Source organism: Muntiacus reevesi, chromosome 1 (assembly GCF_963930625.1).
Source record: "Muntiacus reevesi chromosome 1, mMunRee1.1, whole genome shotgun sequence".
In the NCBI taxonomy this organism is placed as follows: domain Eukaryota; kingdom Metazoa; phylum Chordata; class Mammalia; order Artiodactyla; family Cervidae; genus Muntiacus; species Muntiacus reevesi.
Genome location: NC_089249.1, coordinates 243,447,376 through 243,468,538, shown reverse-complemented (window position 1 = coordinate 243,468,538; position 21,163 = coordinate 243,447,376). Strand labels below are relative to the sequence as shown.

The window sequence follows — 21,163 nt, the reverse complement described above, 5'->3', positions numbered from 1 at the left end:
CCAATGAATATTCAGGGTTGATTTTCTTTAGGATTGACTGGTTTGATCTCTTTGCAGTCCAAGGGACTCTCAAGAGTCTTCTACAACACCACAGCTCAAAAGCATCAATTTTTCTGCACTTAGTTTTTTTATGGTTCAACTCTCACATCCATACATGACTACTGGAAAAACCGTAGCTTTGACTACACAGACCCTTGTTGGCAAAGTAATGTCTCCACTTTTTAATATGCTGTCTAGGCTTGTTATAGCTTTTCTTCAGTGGAGCAAGCATCTTTTAATTTCAAGGGTGCAGTCACCATCTGCAGGGCCCAGATGGTGCAGATGTTTCTTTGGAGCGCAAAAAAACAGTCTGTCACTGTTTCCACTGTTTCCCCATCTATTTGCCATGAAGTAATGGGACCAGATGCCATGATCTTCGTTTTCTGAATGTTGAGCTTTAAGCCAACTTTTTCACTCTCCTCTTTCATCAAGAGGCTCTTTAGTTCCTCTTCACTTTCTGCCATAAGGGTGGTGTCATCTGCATATCTGAGGTTATTGATATTTCTCCTGGCAATCTTGATTCCAGCCTGTGCTTCATCCAGCCCAGCGTTTCTCATGATGTACTCTGCATGTAAGTTAAATAAGCAGGGTGACAATATACAGCCTTGAAAGTCCTCCTTTCCCAATTTGGAACCTGTCTGTTGTTCTATGTCTAGTTCTAACTGTTGCTTCTAGATATGCATACAGATTTCTCAGGAAACAGGTAAGGTGGTCTGGTATTCCCATCTCTTTAAGAAATTTCCACAGTTGTGATTCACATAGTCAAAGGCTTTAGCATAGTCAATGAAGCAGATGTAGGTACTTTTCTATAATCTCTTGCTTGTCCTATGATCCAATGGATGTTTGGCGATTTGATCTCTGATTCCTTTGCCATTTCTAAATCCAGGTTGAACATCTGGAAGTTCTCGGTTCATGTACTGTTGAAGCCTAGCTTGGAGTATTTTGAGCATTACTTTACTAGCATGTGAGATGAGTGCAATTGTGAGGTAGTTTGAGCATTCCTTGGCATTGCCTTTCTTTGGGATTGGAATGAAAACTGATCTTTTCCAGTCCTGTGGCCACTGCTGATTTTCCAACCTTGCTGGCATATTGAGTGTAACACTTTAATAGCAGCATCTTTTAGGATTTTAATTAGTTCACTAGCTTTGTTCGTAGTGATGCTTCCTAAGGCCCAACTGACTTTGCACTTAAGGATCTCCATGTAAATTTTAGAATCAGTTTGTCTCATTCCAGGGGAGTTTTTGGTGGGTTTTTTGTTGCTGTTGTTGTTGTTGTTGTTTTTAGTTTTTGTAACTCTTATGTGATTCTAATGAGTAGCCAGCATAAAAAAAATCACTACTGGCCATTCACTTTGACATTCTCTATTACCTACTTAGCTGGTTGCATGTGAAAATGACACCTAGGCTCACCTGCACTTTCTTATTCCAGATGAAAGGAGAAACTGGACATATGCTACACAATGAGAATCCAAACCAGGTAAATATGAGTACCCTACCCACCAAACTCAACTTCCCTGAATGTTCAGATGGTAAAGAATATGCCTGCAATGCAAGAGACCCAGGTTCAGTCCCTGGGTCAGGTAGATCCCTTGGAGATGGGAATGGCTACCTACTCCAGTATTCTTGCCTGGAGAAATCCATGGACAGGAGCCCAGGAGGCTACAATCCATGGGTTGCAAAGAGCCAGACACAACTAAGTGGCTTCACTTCACTTTAACCCATCAAAGTGGTGAGCAGGCAGCCAGTGCTCCCTCCCATGTCTGTGCCTGCAGCGTAACGGACAGCCTCACAGGGTGCTGGGGTAGCTGACATGTTAGTGAAGTGCTCCCCTCAGTAGCGGAGCAGAATCACTTGACTCCAAGCTGCCTCATTATCACTCAAGCCCCTTTGCCTGCATGTAGGGCACTGAAGAGCCCCACAACTGTCCCGGCAGGGTCTCCTGGCCCTTAGAATGCCCCAGGCTCAGGCCTTTGGAACCACCACTGCATCTGCTCTGGGGACAAGAGAGGTCCACCCTGGTCTGGGGCTGTGAATTGGGATGGGGAACAAGCTGCAGCAGATCCCAATAATGTCTGATCTGTATGCACCTGCCCTTCACAGAGACCTTTGTCCTGTATGTGTTCCTGGCACTTTGGGTTGCAGGAGACAGAAAACACCATGATCCATGAAAACGCATCTAGTCTTATACATGAAAATGAGGTTTTAAATTTGACTACACTTGCTTTGATAAAACTCAAAGGGAAGATTCTTAGGCCATCTGGAAAAGCTCATGAAAAGGGTCCTTTGAATCCGAAAAATGGAATAATTGCAAAAGCCCAAGATGAACTGACTGGCAAGTTTGGGGGTGATCTTTAAACAGCCTATGTAAAAGAACAAGTTTTGGAGTGGGGGAAGAAAAAAAAAAAAAAAGAACAAGTTTCTGTGGTCCTGGTGATCCAATCCACAATGGCAGAGACAGAGAAAGAGAGAGAGAGAGCGAGAAAGAAAGAAGAAAAGGAGGTCATTTTTCATAACTCAGGACCCTGAAGAGTAGTAGGTATTCGAAAACATTTCACTGGCCCTAGAAAATAACTTACAAACTTCTTCTGATTGAAAGTGGAAAGGGGTAATCAGAGAAGAAGAGTCAATGCAGATTCAGGTTGCTCTGAATGAGTCCATCAAAACAGTCCACTAGGGGACTGCCCTGGTGGTCCAGTTGGCCAAGACTCCACACTTCCAATACAGGGGGCCCAGGTTCCTTCCCTGGTCCGAGAACTAGATCCCACGTGTTTCAACTAAGAGGTCACATGCCACAACTGAAAGATTCTGCATTCCACAATGCAGCAAGTATTAAAAAAAAAAAACAAAAACAAAAAACCCACTCCTCCAAATCTCCAAAGTCTGGGTTAAGACATGGCATCCTATTAGATCAGTTTCCTGTACAAGGGTGTGTGTGGTCGGGTTCACTAACTGCACACCTGTAGGGACCACCACTTCTCGTTCTCTCCCTTGATGGAATATGAGCAGACTCCATCCAGGCTTATAAACATAAACTGTAATAGACATTTGTCATCCCTGTGCAAGGTACTATGGAAATTGGTGACACACCAGGGATTTCCTTCTATAAGACTGGACCTTCCTGTTTTACCATCAGGGTTGCTACCTTTGATGTTTTAGGCTTCTGCAGAACATGTCAGGACCACCCAGTGATGGTCAGTGCCTGTTCTTTGCCCAGGGAGCCTCTCATCAGCCTCAGACATAAGCTGGCAGCCCAGGCTTATGTCTATGGGAGGCAGAGGACTTATTACAAGTCAGAAAATGTGTTTGTTTACTCTTTTCTTCAAGGACAAAAGAGTGATGGGCACTGGAAAGCAGTTCCCTAGCCAGTTCCCTGGCTGGAGAACACAGTGAAGTCCCCATGGCCTCCTCAAAGATCCTGCAAATCCCTCTGTGATGGCTGTCCCAGCCTTGCTGCTCACTGGATTTCAATGGGGAGCTTTAAAAACAGAGCAGCCCATGCTCCACCCCAGAGACTCTTATGTAACTGAGCTGGGAAGAAGCCTGCATATTGGGATTTTTTAAAAGCTCCCAAGTGATTGCCATGTATAGAAAATCTGCATCTCTGTTCAACAAGAGGACTGGTCATGAAATCCCATGGCTTTTGGAAGGCTCATCTGTCATTATCTAGGTGACAAAACTGACTGCTAGATTCTCTGGGGCAGGTGTGCGTTCTTCCTTCCCTCCACCCTTAAGCTCTAACGTTCATGCTCACCTCCGCACAAGCCTGAGAGCTCTTGACAAGGAAGAGCCTCCTGTGGAAGCTGGGGAAGGTCAGCAGATGTGCCATGCTGGCATGACAGAACCTGATGGCCCATCACTCCTGCCAGGCTTCAGCAGTGAGCCGCCTGGGAAGGCAGGAGTCTGGTTGGGGCCTGACATTTTCTTGTCCTCCCCTAGGAGGGACACATCTGGGGCTCCATGAGGAGGATGGCTTTCATCCTGGGCTCCGGCCTTCTCTTGCTGATGGCCCACTGGAACTGCGTCACAGGGTGAGTCTGCACGGACGGCTCTAATTCAGGATCTGGGAGCCTTGCGGTGGAGGTCCGCTGGCAGAGCTTGGGTTTAGGAGCCGTCCACCCACCAGTCTTCACTCAGAAACATGAATGAGTTTTCTTTCAAGACATCTTCAGAGATTTTGGGGTATTTCCGGCTACTTTTGGCAAGCCCAGTGGGAGAGGCTGCTGTCTACATTTGAAGGGAAAGAGTGGCTGCTCTACATTCTAGGTAAGATTCCCAGACACCAGTCCTTAGGGTTTGGGTATGGGTTATAGCTTAATTCCGTTTGTTTTGTTCTCTACTCTGAGATTCTCAGCTTATTACTCTAAGGAATGAGGACCGAAAGACAGTGGTAACCCAAATAATACTAAATCTGTGGGCAATCTTGAATGGATGTTTAAGGAACTTGAGAAAAAAAGAACTTGAGACATCCCCCTAGCTATGTCAAACAGAGAGGAAAAAGAAAGAAAAGGAATAAAAAAGAACTAAAAGGAATCCAGATTGGAAAAGAGGTAAAACTCTCATTGTTTGCAGATGACATGATACTATACACAGAAAACCCTAAAGATACTATCAGAAAATTACTTAGAGCTAATCAGTGAATTTAGCCAAGTTGCAGGATATAAAAATCAATACACAGAAATCTCTTGCATGACTATAACAATGAAAAATCAGAAAGAGAAATTAAGGAATCAATCCCATTCACACTGCAACAAAAAGAATAAAAAAATACCTAGGAATCAACCTACCTAAGTTGTTCAGTCGTGTCCGACTCTTTGTGATCCCATGGACTGTATGTAGCCTGCCAGGCTCCTCTGTCCGTGGAATTCTCCAGGGATTACTGGAGTGGGTTGCCATTTCCTTCTCCAGGGGATCTTTCCACCCCAGGGATTGAATCCACATCTCCTGCTTTGCAGGCAGATTCTTTACCTTCTGAGCCACCAGGGAAGTCCCACACAAGAAGACAAAAGAGCTGTATTCAGAAAACTATAAGATACTGATGAAAGAAATCAAAGACAATATAAACATATGGAGAGATATTTCATGTTCCTGGGTAGGAAGAATTAATTTTGTGAAAATGACTATACTACCAAGTGTAATTTACAGATTCTATGTGATCCCTATCAAATTACCAATGTCATTTTTCACAGAACTGGAATAAAAAAATTTCACAATTCATATGGAAACATAAAAGACCCTGAATAGCCAAAGCAATTTTGAAAAAGAAGAATGGAGCTGGTGGAATCAACCTTCCTGACTTCAGATTATACTACGAAACTACAATCATCAAGATAGTATGGTACTGGCACAAAAACAGAAATATAGACCAATGGAACAGGATATAAATAAATATACCCATGAAATAAATATACCCAGAAATAAACCCATGCACCTACAGGCACCTTATTTTTGACAAAGGAGGCAAGAATATACAATGGGGCAAAGATAGTCTCTTCAATAAATGCTGCTGGAAAAACTGGACAGCTATGTGTAAAAGAATGACACCATACACAAAGATAAACTAAAAATGGATTAAAGACCTAAATGTAAGTCCAGAAACTATAAAACTCTTAGAGGAAAACATAGGCAGAACAGTCTATGACATAAATCACAGCGAAATCCTCTATGACCCACCTCCTAGAGTAATGGAAATAAAAACAAAAATAAACAAGTGGGACCTAATTAAATTTAAAAGCTTTTGCATAGCAAAGGAAACTATAAACAAGGTGAAAAGACAACCCTCAGAATGAGAGAAAATAACAGCAAATGAAACAACTGACAAAAGATTAATTTCCAAAATATACAGGCAGCTCATACAAGTCAATACCAGAAAGACAAACAACCCAATCAAAAAGTGGGGAAAAGACCTAAACAGACATTTCTCCAAAAAAGAAACATGCAGATGGCTAATAAACACAGGAAGAGATGCTCAACATTGTTTATTATTAGGGAAATGCAAATCAAAACTACAATGAGGTATCACCTCACACTGGTCAGAATGACCATCATCATCAAAAAAAAAAGATGATCGAAATTCAGTAAAGAGGGAAGATGAATGAAAATATAAAAAAATAAAAAACTATGGACCTTAAAAAAATCTACAAACAATAAATGCTGGGGAAGGTGTGGAGAAAAGGGAACCCTCTTGTACTGTTGGTAGAAATGTAAATTGATACAGCCACTATGGAAAACAGTATGAAGATTCCTTAAAACATTAGGAATAAAACCACCCATATGACCCAGCAATCCCACTACTAGGCATATACCCTGAGGAGACCAAAACTTAAAAGACACGTGTACCCCAATGTTCATTGCAGCACTGTTTACAATGCCTATGACATGGAAGCAATCTAGATATCCAATGACAGATGAATGGATAAAGAAGGTGTGATACATAAATACAATGGAATCTTACTCAGTCATAAAAAAGAAGACATTTGAGTCAGTTCTAGTGAAGTGGATGATCCTAGAGCCTATTATACAGAGTGAAGTAAGTCAGAAAGAGAAAAATAAATATTGTATACTAAGGCATATACATGGAATTCAGAAAGATGGTACTGTTGAAATAAATTATTTGCAGGGTAGTAGAGGACACAAAGACACAGAGAACAGACTTGGCACATGGAAGTGGCCAGGAAGGAGAGGGTAGGATGTATGGAGTGAGTAACATGTAAACATACGTTACCATTTGTAAAGTAGATTCCAATGGGAATTTGCTGTATTACTCAGGGAACCCAAACCAGAGCTCTGCAGCTACCAAGAAGTGTGGGATTGGGAGGGAGGTGGGAGGGAAGTTCAAGAAGGAGGGAACATAGGTAAACCTCTAACTGATTCATGTTGATGCTTGGCAGAAAACAACACAATACTGTAAAGCAATTATCCTTCAAATAAAAATAAATTAAAAAAAAAGAACTTGAGACATCTCCCACACGCATCAAAATAGAAAAATAATAAAAGTTTATGTATAAACAAAAGCATGTGAGAGCAGTACTCCAGCTTCTAGATGTCAGGTTCACAAATCAGCTCTTCGCATTAAGTGGTCAAAGTATTGGAATTTCAGCTTCAACATCAGTCCTGCCAATGAACATCCAGGACTGATCTCTTTTAGGATGGACTGGTTGGATCTCCTTGCAGTCCAAGGGACTCTCAAGAGTCTTCTCCAACACCACAGTTCAAAAGCATCAATTCTTTGGTGCTCAGCTTTCTTTATAGTCCACCACTCACATCCATACACGACTACTGGAAAAACCATAGCCTTGACTAGACAGACCTTTGTTGACAAAGTAATATCTCTGCTTTTTAATATGCTGTCTAGGTTGGTCAAAACTTTCCTTCCAAGGAGTAACAGTCTTTTAATTTCATGGCTGCAATCACCATCTGCAGTGATTTTGGAGCCCAGAAAAATAAAGTCAGCCACTCTTTCCACTGTCTCCCCATCTATTTGCCATGAAGTGATGGGATCAGATGTTATGATCTTAGTTTTCTGAATGTTGAGCTTTAAGTCAACTTTTTCACTCTCCTCTTCCACTTTCATCAAGAGGCTCTTTAGTTCTTCTTCACTTTCTGCCATAAGGGTGGTGTCATCTGCATATCTGAGGTTATTAATATTTCTCCCGGCAATCTTGATTCCAGCTTGTGCTTCCTCCAGCCCAGCATTTCTCATGATGTACTCTGCATAGAAGTTAAATAAGCAGGGTGACAATATACAGCCTTGATGTACTCCTTTTCCTGTTTGGAACCAGTCTGTTGTTCCATGTCCAGTTCTAACTGTTGCTTCCTGACCTGCATACAGGTTTCTAAAGAGGCAAGTCAGGTGGTCTGGTATTCCCATCTCTCTCAGAATTTTCCACAGTTTATTGTGATCCACACAGTCAAAGGCTGTGGCATAGTCCATAAAACAGAAATGGATGTTTTTCTCGAACTCTCTTGCTTTTTCGATGATCCAGCGGATGTTGGCAATTTGATCTCTGGTTCCTCTGCCTTTTCTAAAATCAGCTTGAACATCTGGAAGTTCTCGGTTCACGTATTGCTGAAGCCTGGCGTGGAGAATTTTGAGCATTACTTTACTAGCGCGTGCCCTCTTACTCTCTGCTTTATCACAAACCTGTTGTAATTTATCCCAGCTTAAAAACCAAGCCAAACTCAAAACTGTTACCTCCCTCTCCCATATGCACTCCCACTCATATTTTTGGTCCCCTTTGCAGAGTTGTCTCTATAGTCTCCAGTTCCTCTCTGTCTACTCGTATTCCACATCATTTCACACTATGAAGAATGGAAAACACATATACAGGTGAAAAGGTAGTACTCTGATCACTCATTTACCCACCACCTAGATTCACCAATCTTAAACATTTCAAAATGTGTGCTTTTGCTATATATAAAAATATAAATATCTATATAAATATCTATGCATCTATAATTTTTTGTTTTGTTTGAAACTAAGACATCATAAAACTCTAAATCCTTCAGCCTGTACCTCGTACAAATAAAGACACAACTATCCTCTCACCTGCTCTAGCTAGAAACTTCCTCCCATCAGGCCTTAACCTCCACAGCTCCTCAGGTCGCTGGTGTCCCTGTCACATGCCTGTCTCACTAGACCTAACAGGACTGTTTTCACAAGCTCATTGCCACCCTGCTGCAGCTTCTTATACTGGCCCCCAAGGCCCTGCTCTTTCCTCCAGCCTCATAGCTCACCCCTTCACAGTCTGCCTCCTGGTTCCACCTCAGCCTAATCTCCCCAACCTCTTAATGTTGACACCCAGGGCTCAGCCTTGGTCTGCTTCTCTGCCCTCATCTCTTCAGTGTCGTGATTTTAAAAAGCACCTAAACTCTGACAGTTCACACACATTTAGCTCTCAAATCCAGGCTCTCTTTTGATCCAGGATCAAATATCCACCTGCCTCACAGACATCTCCAATCCAACATGATCTACAGACCATTTCTGAACTTCTACTCCTTCCAAAGTCTTTGCTCCCCACAGCCTCTCCCATTTCAGTGGGCAGCTTCTCAGACCCAAAGCTTTGGAGTCACCCTTGAGAATGCGCTTTCCCTCACACTCCACATCCAGTCCATCAGGAAACCTCCAGAATCCAACCATTTCTCACAACCTCCATTACCACCTCCCTGGTCTGAGCCACCGGCCTCTCCTGTGTGTATTTTTGCAATTCTAATTAGCCTCCCTCCTGTTCTTGGTCTTCTACTGTCTATTCCCAACACAGCAGCCAGAGTAACCCTGTACCTGCTCTCACTTCTCTGCTCCCAACCTTGGGATGACATCATCTTCTCTTGGAGTAAAAGTCCAAGTCCTCAGCGCAGCTTCAGGGGCTCTTACGCACCGGCTCCTCCCCACCTCTTGACCTCACCTTCCACACTCCTCACCCCACTGCTCATGCCTCTCCAGTCAAAGATGCCAGGAGTGTGCGCCTTAGAGCCTTCTACCAGCTCTCCCCTTTACCCGAACACACTCCCCTTCCATAAATGTTTCCTCTTCATCATTTGTTCAAATCTCACCATCGATGAAGCTTACCCTGATCATTTTATTTAAAATGATAAGCATATAAGTTCAGTGTGGGCAGGAATTTGTTTTGTTCGCTGTTTTCTTCCCAGCACACAAAACACTGCCAGGAACATAGAAAGTACTCAATAAATATCATTTGAATGAATGAATGATCATACATCACACTCTCCTTTCGGTCAAGGTTGCCAGAAGAGGTGATTTACTTACTCTATAGGTAGTCTGAAATGAGGCTGGCCAGACTTGGCTTTGCCATGGGATGAAACTGAAGGTTTTGAGACTGAATTCTGGTCCCTCAATACACACAGTGGTTGGAGAAACCAGAAAGAGAGCCAGACCTGAAGCATAAGGTCCACTCTGAATCTGGCCTTGCCCTGGGGCCATTCACCTCCAGCTTGCAGAAATTTCTCAGGAAGAAATCCTTTCGACACCCCCAAACCAGTTCATTAGGACCAGCAAGTAACATGTGGTCATGGGGCTATTCCCTGGAACAAGTTGGTCAAGAGGCCAGATAGCAGCTCCCTGGCTCATGTCCTTCTTCACTGGGGCCTGATGCAGTGAGACTAGATTGCATGAAGGGAAAGGGGGTGACTGGTCCCCAAGGAAAGGTTGGCTGCAGCATTGAGGCCCAGTGGGGTGTGAGCATGTGGGGCCAGCTCTACACAGTGACCTGGGAGAACACTCAGGCAGTCCCCCATCCTGAGTTGAGGTCACTGAGGGTGACTACCACCCTGAACACCAGGAAGACCTACTTACATAAGTTGGTCAAGCGGCCAGATTGCAGCTCTCTTGGGCCTTCACTTGGGCCTGGTGAAACGAGGTTAGACCACATGAGGAGGGACATCACCTTGATCTCTGCATCTGACCCTGGCCAAGCCTCCCTGGATAACCAGGGGCCAAAAGGCTGAAGGAGGATTCAGGCTGACAGCCTTCTCCACACTCCCCAAGGTGCCTGTGTAAATACATGGGGTTGGGCCTGGGCAGAGGAACGGGGAGGACAGTGGTGGGAAGGAGGAAGCAGCAGGCAAGTTCAGACAGACACTCAGGCTGGGGGAGGGAACTTTCCAAAAGCAGGGCATTACCAGGTGGCTTCCCCCTGAGCTGGTCCGCGCTCGAGGGCTGCCAGCTCCAGCCAGACATTACTCCTAGCACCCAGCCCAGAGCGAGAGCCTCCTGAGAACAGTCCACAGGGGAGCCTGGTTTCCAGAAGACAAAGACCTACTTAAACTCTTGCCCACTTCCTTAGTTCCTTCTTTCCCTCCACAGGTGGGCCCCATGAAACTATGCCAGTCTATCCTCATGATTCTCTTCAATCAATTCGTGATTTCTCTTCCCATGCTGGTCTCACTCTACCCCATCCTCAAGTTGTGGGGAGACCCCTGCCTTCGAGAGTGCCCCACCTTCCACTGGTTCCTCCTGGAGCTGGTCGTCTTCACGCTGATTAAGCTAAGTCACTTCAGTCGTGTCTAGCTCTGTGTGACCCCATAGACGGCAGCCCACCAAGCTCCCCCGTCCCTGGGATTCTCCAGGCAAGAACACTGGAGCGGGTTGCCATTTCCTTCTCCAATGCAGGAAAGTGATAAGTGGGAGTGAAGTCGCTCAGTCGTGTCCGACTCTTCGTGACCCCATGGACAGCAGCCCACCAGGCTCCTCCACCCATGGGATTTTCCAGGCAAGAGTCCTGGAGTGGGGTGCCATTGCCTTCTCCATCACTCTGATTGAGGAAGTGCTATTCTACTACTGACACTGGGGAGCGCACTCCTCCTGAGCACAGCCAGCTCCTCACTCTCCGGGTACACCCGTCACCCAGGAAACAGGGTCTCCTTGGAGTTATAGGGACGGGACACCACCGCTTGGCCTGGAAAGCTTCTTGTTATCTAGGTTACAGGAGGACCACTCTGTACTCCATAGCTGACAACCCAAGGCGACCCACTTGGGAGTGTTTAAGACGACACCCCAAAGAAGTGTCTGGAACTCCATTCATGCCCGTGGCAGGGCAGTTTCCCATTCATTCCCCTATGGAATCCTTTCTGGCCATCATCCACTTTGCAGCTCATACAACTGAGGCAGAGACAGGCTACGTCACCCTCCCCAAATTATGCACCACAAAAACTCAAAGGCAGGTCTGTCTGGGTGCCAATCCAGTGTGTTTTCAACTTTGTTCCTTGTATGTAAACCCAGCTTTTACCTTTGCTTTCTCAAGTTCTGATCAGGGATGGGGAGAGGGAGGCTGGCAAATTATGAACTGGTAACTATCTCTCTAGACTCCTTCACCACCCAAAACTCGACAAGAAAATCCATAAGAAACACCATGAGTAGACAGTACCCACTGCTGCAACCTGTCTGTCTGTCCACCCTGTTGAGCATGTGGTGAGTAGAGCTCGACTTCCCCAGAGGAGAGGGCAGAGGGCCCCAATCCCCTTCCTTAAGCTAAGGTCTCCTGCACAAAATGGGACCACACTGGGAGTTTCTTTCTTCTGCCCCTTCCACAGCTACCATTTATGCTGGCATATCCAAGGAAAAACCAGATGCCTGAGGTGAATTATCTCATTTAGTTCTCCCAACAAGCATTTAAAAACAACCATTCTGATGAGGAAGTTGAGGTTCAGTTAATACCTTGTCCTAGGTTTCAAGCTCAAAGTGAAAGTTGCTTGAAATTCGCTCAGTTGTGTCCAGCTCTTTGTGATTCCCATGGACTGTAGCCTGCCAGGGTCCTTTGTCCATAAAATTCCCTTCTCCAGGAGATCTTCCCAACCCAGGGATCAATCCTAGGTCTCCTGCCTTGCAGGTGGATTCTTTATGGTCTGAGCCACCAGGAAAGCTGAAGGACTCCAGGAAATTAAGGTCCAGAAATTCATTCATCTTCCCCAGATCTGAGTCAGGAAGTCTTCCTGGTATCACTCTAGGGGAAGAGGACATCCACCTTGGTTCCCTTCCTCCCCTCAGGCTCCCCTTCAGACAGCTCTCTTCTTGCAGATCAACATGCTGCTGGCAATACTGGGTCCAACAGTAATGGGTTGGTTCCCCCTTGTCCTCCATCACCACGTGGATTTCCTTGGCCCTCACCTTCACCATGATCTCCCACTGTGGCTACCACCTACCTTTCTTGCCTTCACCTGAATTCCATGGCTACCACCATCAAAAGTAAGGCACCCCTCCCCACTTTGGGTCTCTGGGCAGTTAACACTCACCTTTATCCTGGAGCTCCTGACAGCAGACACTGGTGTCTCAGTGTAGATGTGGGTATAGTGGAGGGAGAGGCATCTGGCGTCAGCATAATAACCACCTTCCTGGGACCCAGATCACCTTGCCATCTTGGTTCTGACACTGTAATCTTCCTTGCCACTGTTTAAGCCCCATTTACACCTGGACCCTTTGCATATATAGCGTAAGCTATGGGAACTACCAGAAAAAATGCATGTGTGCATATAATTCCTGCAGGCAATTCAAGGGGAGCTGTGTGCTTTCTGAAAGCCTCCAGTCTCAGCAGTGTGGTCTAGGACCCTCCTGCATCAGAAATCATCTGAGATGCTTTTTTCAAATGCAGGCTCTGGAGTTCCACTTCAGATACCCAGAATCAAAGCCTCTGGGGGAACAGGGTCTGGCAACTGCATTTACTAAGTGTTCCAGGGGAATCTGATGGATTCCAGAACCTACCTCAACAAGCAGGCTCTGCTGCAGGTTTTGACTTGTGTGCATCAAATCAGAGAGAGAGCTTTTCAAAGGAAAAGCATTGATTTTCACTCTGGAGGGGCCCAGCAATCTGTGCACACCCACTCGGGTGACTCAGAAGCAGGCGGTGGGCACAATGCGGACAGGTGAGATGGACGTGAGCACACCAGCCTTCAGCACCCTCCTCTCCCCTCCAGGGTCGACCAGTGCTATGGGGCCCTGGGGATGCTGGATTATCGCCATGGGACTGACACCGTGTTTAAGCAGGCCAAGGCCTACAAGAGACACATGATCCTGCTGGGCTTCACCCCACTCTCTGAGAGCATCCCCGATCCTCTGAAGATGATGGACTAAGAAACAGCCACAGTTCCACATCAGCCATCCCTCAGCAGACAGTCCTCTGCTATGCCTGAGGACTCCTACTCACATCTAACAGCTTGCTCCTTCAGCCACACACTGATGACAAGCCTACGAGAGCAAGGGAAGATCAGCTTCCTGGAAAAGCAGAGCCACAGAGACTAGGGCTCCCCCAACTGCTGTTATCCACAGTGGGTCCAAGCATTCACAGAAGAAAGGAAAAAATACATCTTCCTGGAATGTAGGCAAGCCAGAGGGAAGAAGCTACTGGAGAGGGCTCCTGGGGAGTCCACTGGTCCTCTCCAATGGAAGCGGACAGGTATCCCAGATCATTCCTTGGTGGCCCTGGGAGAACGCAGAATGACAAATGTGGCAGGGAGCTGTGCCTGCAGCCATCGCTGCTCCTGGTGCCAGGGGGTGAGGGAACCAGATGCTGCTTTGTCCCTTCCTGTCCCCTAGAGTTCCTCTTATACCCTATTCAGGACAGGGTTAGGACACCCTGGCAACAGTTCTGGGATCAAGTTCCCATTACACACACACACAAACACCCCATTCAACTCAGTCCCCTGCAATTGGACATCACCCTCCTCTGAAAAAGAAAATCGGTCACCGTAGCTTCTCCCGGGATCATAATTGAAATATAAAGAGGCGCAGAGGTCACCCCAACACCTTCAGCCACTCACAGACTCAAAGGCCAAAGCCTGTGGCCCTGCTCAGCTGGGGCCCTTGTAACCACAGAGGGAAGGGTTAGAGTGCTGACCTTGGAGGACACCCAACTGAGGTACCCTAGTATCCTCTGTATAGAGGACCAAAAGGGCTAGTACCCTCTTCCTCCAGTAAGAAAGTATCAGTACACACCTGAATAGTGGAGAAAATCCTCATTTCCACCCAAATGATGAACCAGTTGTTTCAGCACCCTTTTCACAGGCTAATTTTAGCAGCGATGCCTTTTCTGATGAGACCTGTCTACAATGAAACTACAGAGCTACCCAGGTGGAAGCCACCCCCACCCTGGGTTCCCAGGGCAGTCCCCAACATTGCCAAGAACCCTATGGCTCCCAAGATCAAGGTGAAGATCACTCTGACTTGAAAGGCCACCATTATCAGTTCCCAAAGTCCAGTTTTTCCCTGAACTTTCAGTTCTCCTCTCTCCAGAAAACCACCCGCTGTAGGTTTATGAAATACTTCCACGTCTGAGGCCTCGTATCCAGGCAGGACTATCAAAGAGGACCTCTTCCGATGGGCCAGACCCAGAGGACCTGCCGAGGAAGCCAGCCAGGAACTTACCAGGCAGCATCCTCCTGGGGTCCGGGTGAGCCCCAACCCCACCCTGGGACCGGGCCCCTTAGCTGGTGGTATACAGCTTCTGGAGCATCAGTGCTGTGGGTGCTCACAGCTGCTGGCCCACACCCACAGTCCGTCCTACAAAGAAACAACTGGAAAGCAGCCCATTTTCAGTGAACTTAGCGAGGGTCTGGAGTGAGGAGTGTGTAGAAAAAGGAAGAGTGGAGGTCTTCCTCCCTTTCAGGTCTGTAGACTGGAGGTAATGTCAGGCCGCAGATAGATGAAGGGCCTCACGTCTCACCCTGTTTCTTGGGCAGGTGGTTGGGCTGGCCCTAAGACTGGTTCCCAAATAGGCTCCAGCAAAGGCTGAAGTCTCAACCATCCCACCAGAAAATGTGGCAGGAGAAAGCATGAGAAATAAACTGGTCGCCTTTGACCTGCAGTGGATACTTCTGTTCTGAGTTGTTCTGGCATCATGACCTCGTGACATGTAGGAGTCACAGCGGCACAAGGAGCACTCCGCCCTCCCAACCCCCCAGCCTCCTTCAGTGTTCCCAGCAGGTGACAGAAGTGAGGTTCCTCGGCCAGGGAGGCCTGCACAAGCCCTGGCTAGTGTCTCCTAGACTCACCTCTGCCCCCTGCAGGCCGTCGGTGGTATAAAAGTCCCTGCTCTCCTGACACAAGGGGAACTGTCTGGAAAACCATTTCTGAAGGGATGCTGACGTGCCAGGCCCAGGACACCTAACAGCTCTCAGTGAGGAAGTCACAGATTTAGTTTTGTCCGTACACACTGCAGGCAGACTGGCATTCGGTCACTACTGCTGGTGCCTGGCCTCATGGGTCAGACAAAAGCCATCAGCAGCCTGGGGACCAGTCGTGGTGGGGGTGCTCGTCCTTCCTTCCCAGGCGTAAATCCGGGGCTCATCTGGGCCAGAGCGCTGCTCCTCCTCTCCAGTCCATAGCGAAGTGTGCTCAGGGAGGAACCACAGCAACTTCTATCTTCCTGGCAGCGTCCTGATACAATGCCAAGCCACAGCCAGCGCATGAAATCCTGGAAGTCCAGCTACTAGACTGGGGAGTGCGCTGGTCTGTGGCACTGGCTGTAGCTCCCCCGCCCTCAGACACAAGACAGACACGAGCTCAAGACCCGTAGTAGCTCTCCAGACCCCTGAGGAAGCACCTGAACGCTCCAGGAGCCTCAGACACAGTCAGGAGACCCCGCCCTGGAGAGATTCCATGTGCATATGCGAGGGCAGGTTACCAAGGATCATGAACCAGCCTCCACCCGACACACCCAATAGCTGTACCCCTTCATGGGAAACCAGCCAGGCTTTTTTTTTTTTGCCTTTTCAAGTTTTTATTTTTATACATTTTTTTTGTATTAAAAAGAAAAGCATAATTACCACAAATTACAAACGACTAAAGCAGGACTAGAATAATGAATGAATCACTTCAGCCTGAAAAGCAGATACTCTCAATAATATTAATGTTATAATACAAGCTCATTCAAGTATTTTACATTTTTTTTTCCTTGTAAATGTGATATCCTAGCACATGGTAAAGATAATGTACTATGAGCATAAGGTGGAACCTTCTCCGCAAAGCCAGATGACAAGTTTTCCTCTCCAGTCAGAATGGGCTCTGTTCTGATCTTCTCTGCCTCTGCCATCAATGTGGCTGAAGGAGAGGGTGGGGCTGGGGCAAATCCTGGGACCCTCACACACGACATACTTTGGGGTCCCATTCGGGAGGGTGACAGATGATCCAGACCACTCTACCCAGGCTTTTGGCAAAAAACCAGCCCACCCTCCCTAACTAGTCTTCTTTGCCCCTCCTCCCACTGCCAGGGCTTTCTGAGCAGCTTTCTTTTGTAAAATCGATCACCAGAAAGGGGAGAGAAGAACTACAATAGAACAGAACAAAAACATAACAACTTTGACATGGGGGCTCCTTGCTGGGATCTGAGCCCCAGGGGTCCGGGCTGCGGCAGCGTCGGGCAACCCCTCTCTACCTGGAGTGCCTTTTCTCCCAGGTTCAGGAGACAGCGGAAGAAACCTGCCCCTGAGCAGAGCTGAGGTACACAGACCTTCTGATGTTTGAGACCCAAAGGTCACGTTGGCGTGGACCCATCTTGGAAAGGTACAGGATGAACGGAAGGATTGGGGCAGGCTGTTGCTTCTGTCTCAGATCTTGGATCTCCATGAAGGATGGTGGGTGTGAAGTGGCAAGCCCTGATGTCCTTTGCCACTCCTGGCATGCTTGTCACAGATACATCGGTCCTAAATTCAAGTGTCTTCAGAAAGTGAAGATGTAAACTACTCTTTGCAACATTAACTCCAAACATGTCACAAAAAAAAGAAAAAAAAAAAAAAAAAAAAGGGAAGAAAAAAAGCCCCCCTCCCCATCCCCAGCCTGTATTGAGATGAAGTCCTCACCTCCCCACCCCAAAGGGGCTTCTTCTTTCTGGGGTGTCTGTGGGGAGGATCAGGGAGAGGATGGCAGCCCCCGGGGCCTGGGAGTAAACTCCAGAGAACAGCCTTTCCCCACACCCTCAAGGTTTCCTTGTGACCCCAAACCCAGCAGAGGACAAACACTGAGGTTACTATGGTGCTGAAAACAGTACAGGGCCGAGCAACCTGAAGGAAAAGGGGTGATTAAGGGAAGGAGGAGGTCCAGGTGTCCGATGTGTGGTACATCATGGGGCGGGCACCGGGCTGGGCAGGGAGAGGCCTCAGATTCCACTGTCGGAGCACAGACCAGACACTCATCTTGGCTTTCGAGACAACCAGCTCACAGGAATGGAGATGGGCTTCCCCATACTGGGAGGGTAGAGACTGGGGGCAGGCGGGGGTGGCACAGCCATGAGGTGCCCAAGACAGAAGACAAGCCCTTGCCAGCCTGAGATACTGGCCCCTACTCCCAAATTTAGGGCCCAACAGAGGAAGCAGTTGAAAAGGGCTAAGAGTGAGCACATGAGCACCACCCCGGGGTGAGTGTGTCATCACGCCCACACCCAGCCCCCAGCCCAGTCTGCGAAGGTCAGTCACGGGTCACTGTCCCTAGCTTTGGCTGCCAGGAGACAGGCCATTCCACTAATCATCCGCAGCCCAAGACAAGCAGTCAGTGGCTGGAGAAGTGAAGACAGGTATACTCTATGTCCACATATACCTTCCTGCCGTGGGGCTTCTCCCACTGGCAGGATTCCCCATACCCTCATAGCCTCCTCATCACCTGTTCCTAGGCAGGGTCAACTGGAAGGTGGGCAGAGATGGCTTGCAGAGGGGTGACGCAAGATGGGGAAACCCACCCGGCCCACGGGAGGAGAACGGCATCTTTCTCCACCTTTTAAGAGACAAAGCCTCCTTGAGGTCTCAGAGCTCGATCAAGGGAACACGAGAAATGTTTCCAGGCCTCAGCTGCCAAGTGTTCACCTTTCCCCTCTGAGGTGGGGGAAGACGGTTGGGCTGAGGACAAGTGTGTCCCAGATCCAGGCCAGAGCTGTCCTCCAGTAATCTGAAGCAAACTTGGCCTTGGGGTTCCAAAGGCAGGATGACGGGTGTCACAGCAGGACGGAGGCTGGCGAGAGGACAGCACGCAGAGCAAGGACACGACAGCGGCAGCAGGGTATGGACACAGGACGTCAGCTTCGAATGATGCGACAGCGGAGAAACTTTGGGCACGGCTCTGATCTGAGCCGCTCCCAACTCTCTTGCCTATAGGCAGGAGGTGCTGTACATGCAACTCAGTCAAGAGACAGATTCTAACCAATCCAGCCCAGGCACATCCAGAGAAGGTGGGAGCTCTTCAAGTTGACTCCACCGAGGAAAACAGGCATTTGGGTATTTCAGATTCCCACTCCACAATAAGGCAACTTTTAAAAAAATACTATTTCCAAGAACAAACAAAAAAAAAATTCCAAGAGTAGGGGAAAGACATCACTTTCTGTGGATTAGGTGGGGGTTTTCTGATGATTTTTTTTGGTCTTTTATGGTCGATTTTGTCTTTTTTTTTTTTTCATTTTCCCAAGGATGGAAAGGTCAGAGAAAAATAAAATAAATCATCTTTCAACAGTCTTTTCTGGTATGAGCAGCGTCTGTCTGGGCTGGAGTAAGGGGCATGGGGAGAGGGGGATGGAGAGAGGCTGAAACCTTCCCTCACCCCCACTTCTAGATCCTTTGGTTTCCTCCTCCCAGAAGATGGCAGAAGGGTGTAACGGGGACAGCAGGGGGAGAACATGGTGATGGCAAGCCCCAGATGATCAAGGGGCTGGTGCTTGTAGGGCCCAGGGACGCTGCCAGAGCCTTCTATGAAACAGTGCTGGGCAATGGGGCCCACAGGGCCTTTTCGTGGGCTGCATAGTTGGCTTGAGGGGGAGCAGGAGGCAGCTGTGGATGGGGACCAGGGTTGCGGCCTACCAGCCGCGGGCAGGGCTGCAGAGTGATTTTGGTAATCCAGACGAACTATCAATAATTTAAAACTTGATATATATATATATATATATATATATATAAAAAAAATTTTCCCCCTTTCCCTCCCCCCCCTTAGAAGAAGCTAGGATGTGAAGAAGAGTCATGGAGAGAGAAGAGGGGAGGGGGAGTGTGGAGGCTCCTGCCCAGGGGTACCTCTGATAGCCCAAATGGTATACACACTGCTACTCAGCACGAGGGCCCATCCTAAAGACTACAGGCCTGTCCCTTCTCTGTCCCCTCTCCTGGGACTGGGCACCCCCACAGACGCTCACCTACCCCCTCCATCCCTTCTCCCCCCAGAACCCCAGGGCTAAAGGGCTTTTCACTTTCCCAAAGTCTGTGTATCCGAGTGTTGGCTTGTCCATTTAGCATCTTCCCGGATGGGCTGGCCAGCAGGTGGTGTGGGGGGTTGGCTGGTGGTGGGTCTGCTGGAAGACTGGGAGGGGCACCGTTTCCTGCCCTCACTGCTGCCACCTCCTGCTGCCACGGGGTGTCGCTTGTGGTTGCCCTCCTCTCCCATGGGGGGCTGTAACAAGGAGGGAGTCACAGGTGATTAGGGAGCACTACCCACACCCCCTCCCTTGCCAGAGCTATTCAGAGACCACCTACTTCCTACCTCCCAGTGTAGATAATAAGTAAGTTTATAACCCTAAAAACTAGTCACTAGTTTTATTAAGCACATCCACTCACGGGGTCTACACCAACTGATGCAGACAGACCATCTAGTTTCACAGATGACAACAGCGAGGCACAGAAAAACAATCTGCTGCCTAGGGGTTCAGAACTTTTAACTGGTAAAGACAAAATCTGAAACAGACCTATCTACCACTGAAGCCCAGGCCTTTATCCATACATCTCTCCACTCCCCTTCTGGGAAGTGGCGGCTGCTCAGGAGATGGTACATGAAACGTGGCATGCAATACACTGACATGCCTTCACTCAGAAGGCCCAGAGACTCCTGGGGACTGCCTCATGGCCCTAAAAAGGACACTGATCTTAAGAGTCAGACTGGGATCCAGTCTAGCCTCACCACTGCCAGAGGTTCAGTAACCCCAAGGTCACCTCTCCCCTTTCCGGGAGCCAAAGCCGAGCCCTTTCTGCTCTGCTCCCAACAAGTCTCCCTATTGGACTCCCCCCTCCCCCACCCGGCCGCCGCTACCAAAGGAGGAAGTCTTTAAGGATGGAAGAAAACGGACCCATCTTTTTGCAGGACACCTGAGCAGTGCTGCCACTACCTCACTGGCTGGCCATGGGCTCCTGATCATCCACTGCTATAGTGATAACAATAACCCTGCCTGCTTCACTTTATAAAGGTTAAAAAGGTCAGAGCACAGTGTCTGACACACAATAAAGTCAAATTTTTTAATGTATGTGAAGACTATTACTTCTATTTGTGCTTTTGCTAAAAGGTTTCAAGGGAGTAAGACGACTGGCATATCCCTACTACATTATAAACACTCTGAAGGAAAGAGTTTTACTTATCTCTGGAATCCTGATACACTCGGGACAGAAGAGGAACCAACAGTCAGAACTCTGACCCACCACTGGGTGTCACTGTTGAGTCAGTGCCAAGAAGTGGGAGGAGCAAGGAAGAACTAGATTCACTTTATCAAGTTCTGGGGCTGGAACAGAACTCTCCCAGAAAGAATAAGAACATTTACCTAGGGTACTCATCCTGATCACCTCTAAATAGGGCACAGAGGCAAAGAGGGATGGAGATAAGACAGAAAGGGCATTATGATTGTTTAGCCACATTCACTATGGGAAAGGGAGTGAGGAGCAATCACAAA

General features: G+C 47.7%; 2 protein-coding genes across 5 annotated transcripts in view; one reads left to right on the top strand and one right to left on the bottom strand.

The window, feature by feature from the left end:
* Positions 1–1,467: 1,467 nt before the first annotated feature.
* Positions 1,468–13,617, top strand: FAXDC2 (fatty acid hydroxylase domain containing 2). Its single transcript, XM_065920264.1, is given in 9 exon segments — positions 1,468–1,515; positions 3,975–4,066; positions 4,198–4,301; positions 10,748–11,041; positions 11,319–11,337; positions 11,853–11,961; positions 12,568–12,609; positions 12,611–12,735; positions 13,461–13,617. Coding segments are annotated over 9 exon segments (990 nt in total).
* A 2,618-nt stretch (positions 13,618–16,235) lies between these two features.
* Positions 16,236–21,163, bottom strand: part of LARP1 (La ribonucleoprotein 1, translational regulator) — a 57,352-nt gene continuing 52,424 nt past the window's right edge. For all 4 annotated transcript variants that reach the window (XM_065918976.1, XM_065918977.1, XM_065918975.1 and 1 more), the window contains exon 19: positions 16,236–19,899. In XM_065918976.1, the coding sequence (XP_065775048.1) occupies positions 19,696–19,899 (204 nt within the window). In that variant the 3' untranslated portion in view covers positions 16,236–19,695. The remainder of the gene's footprint in view (positions 19,900–21,163) is intronic.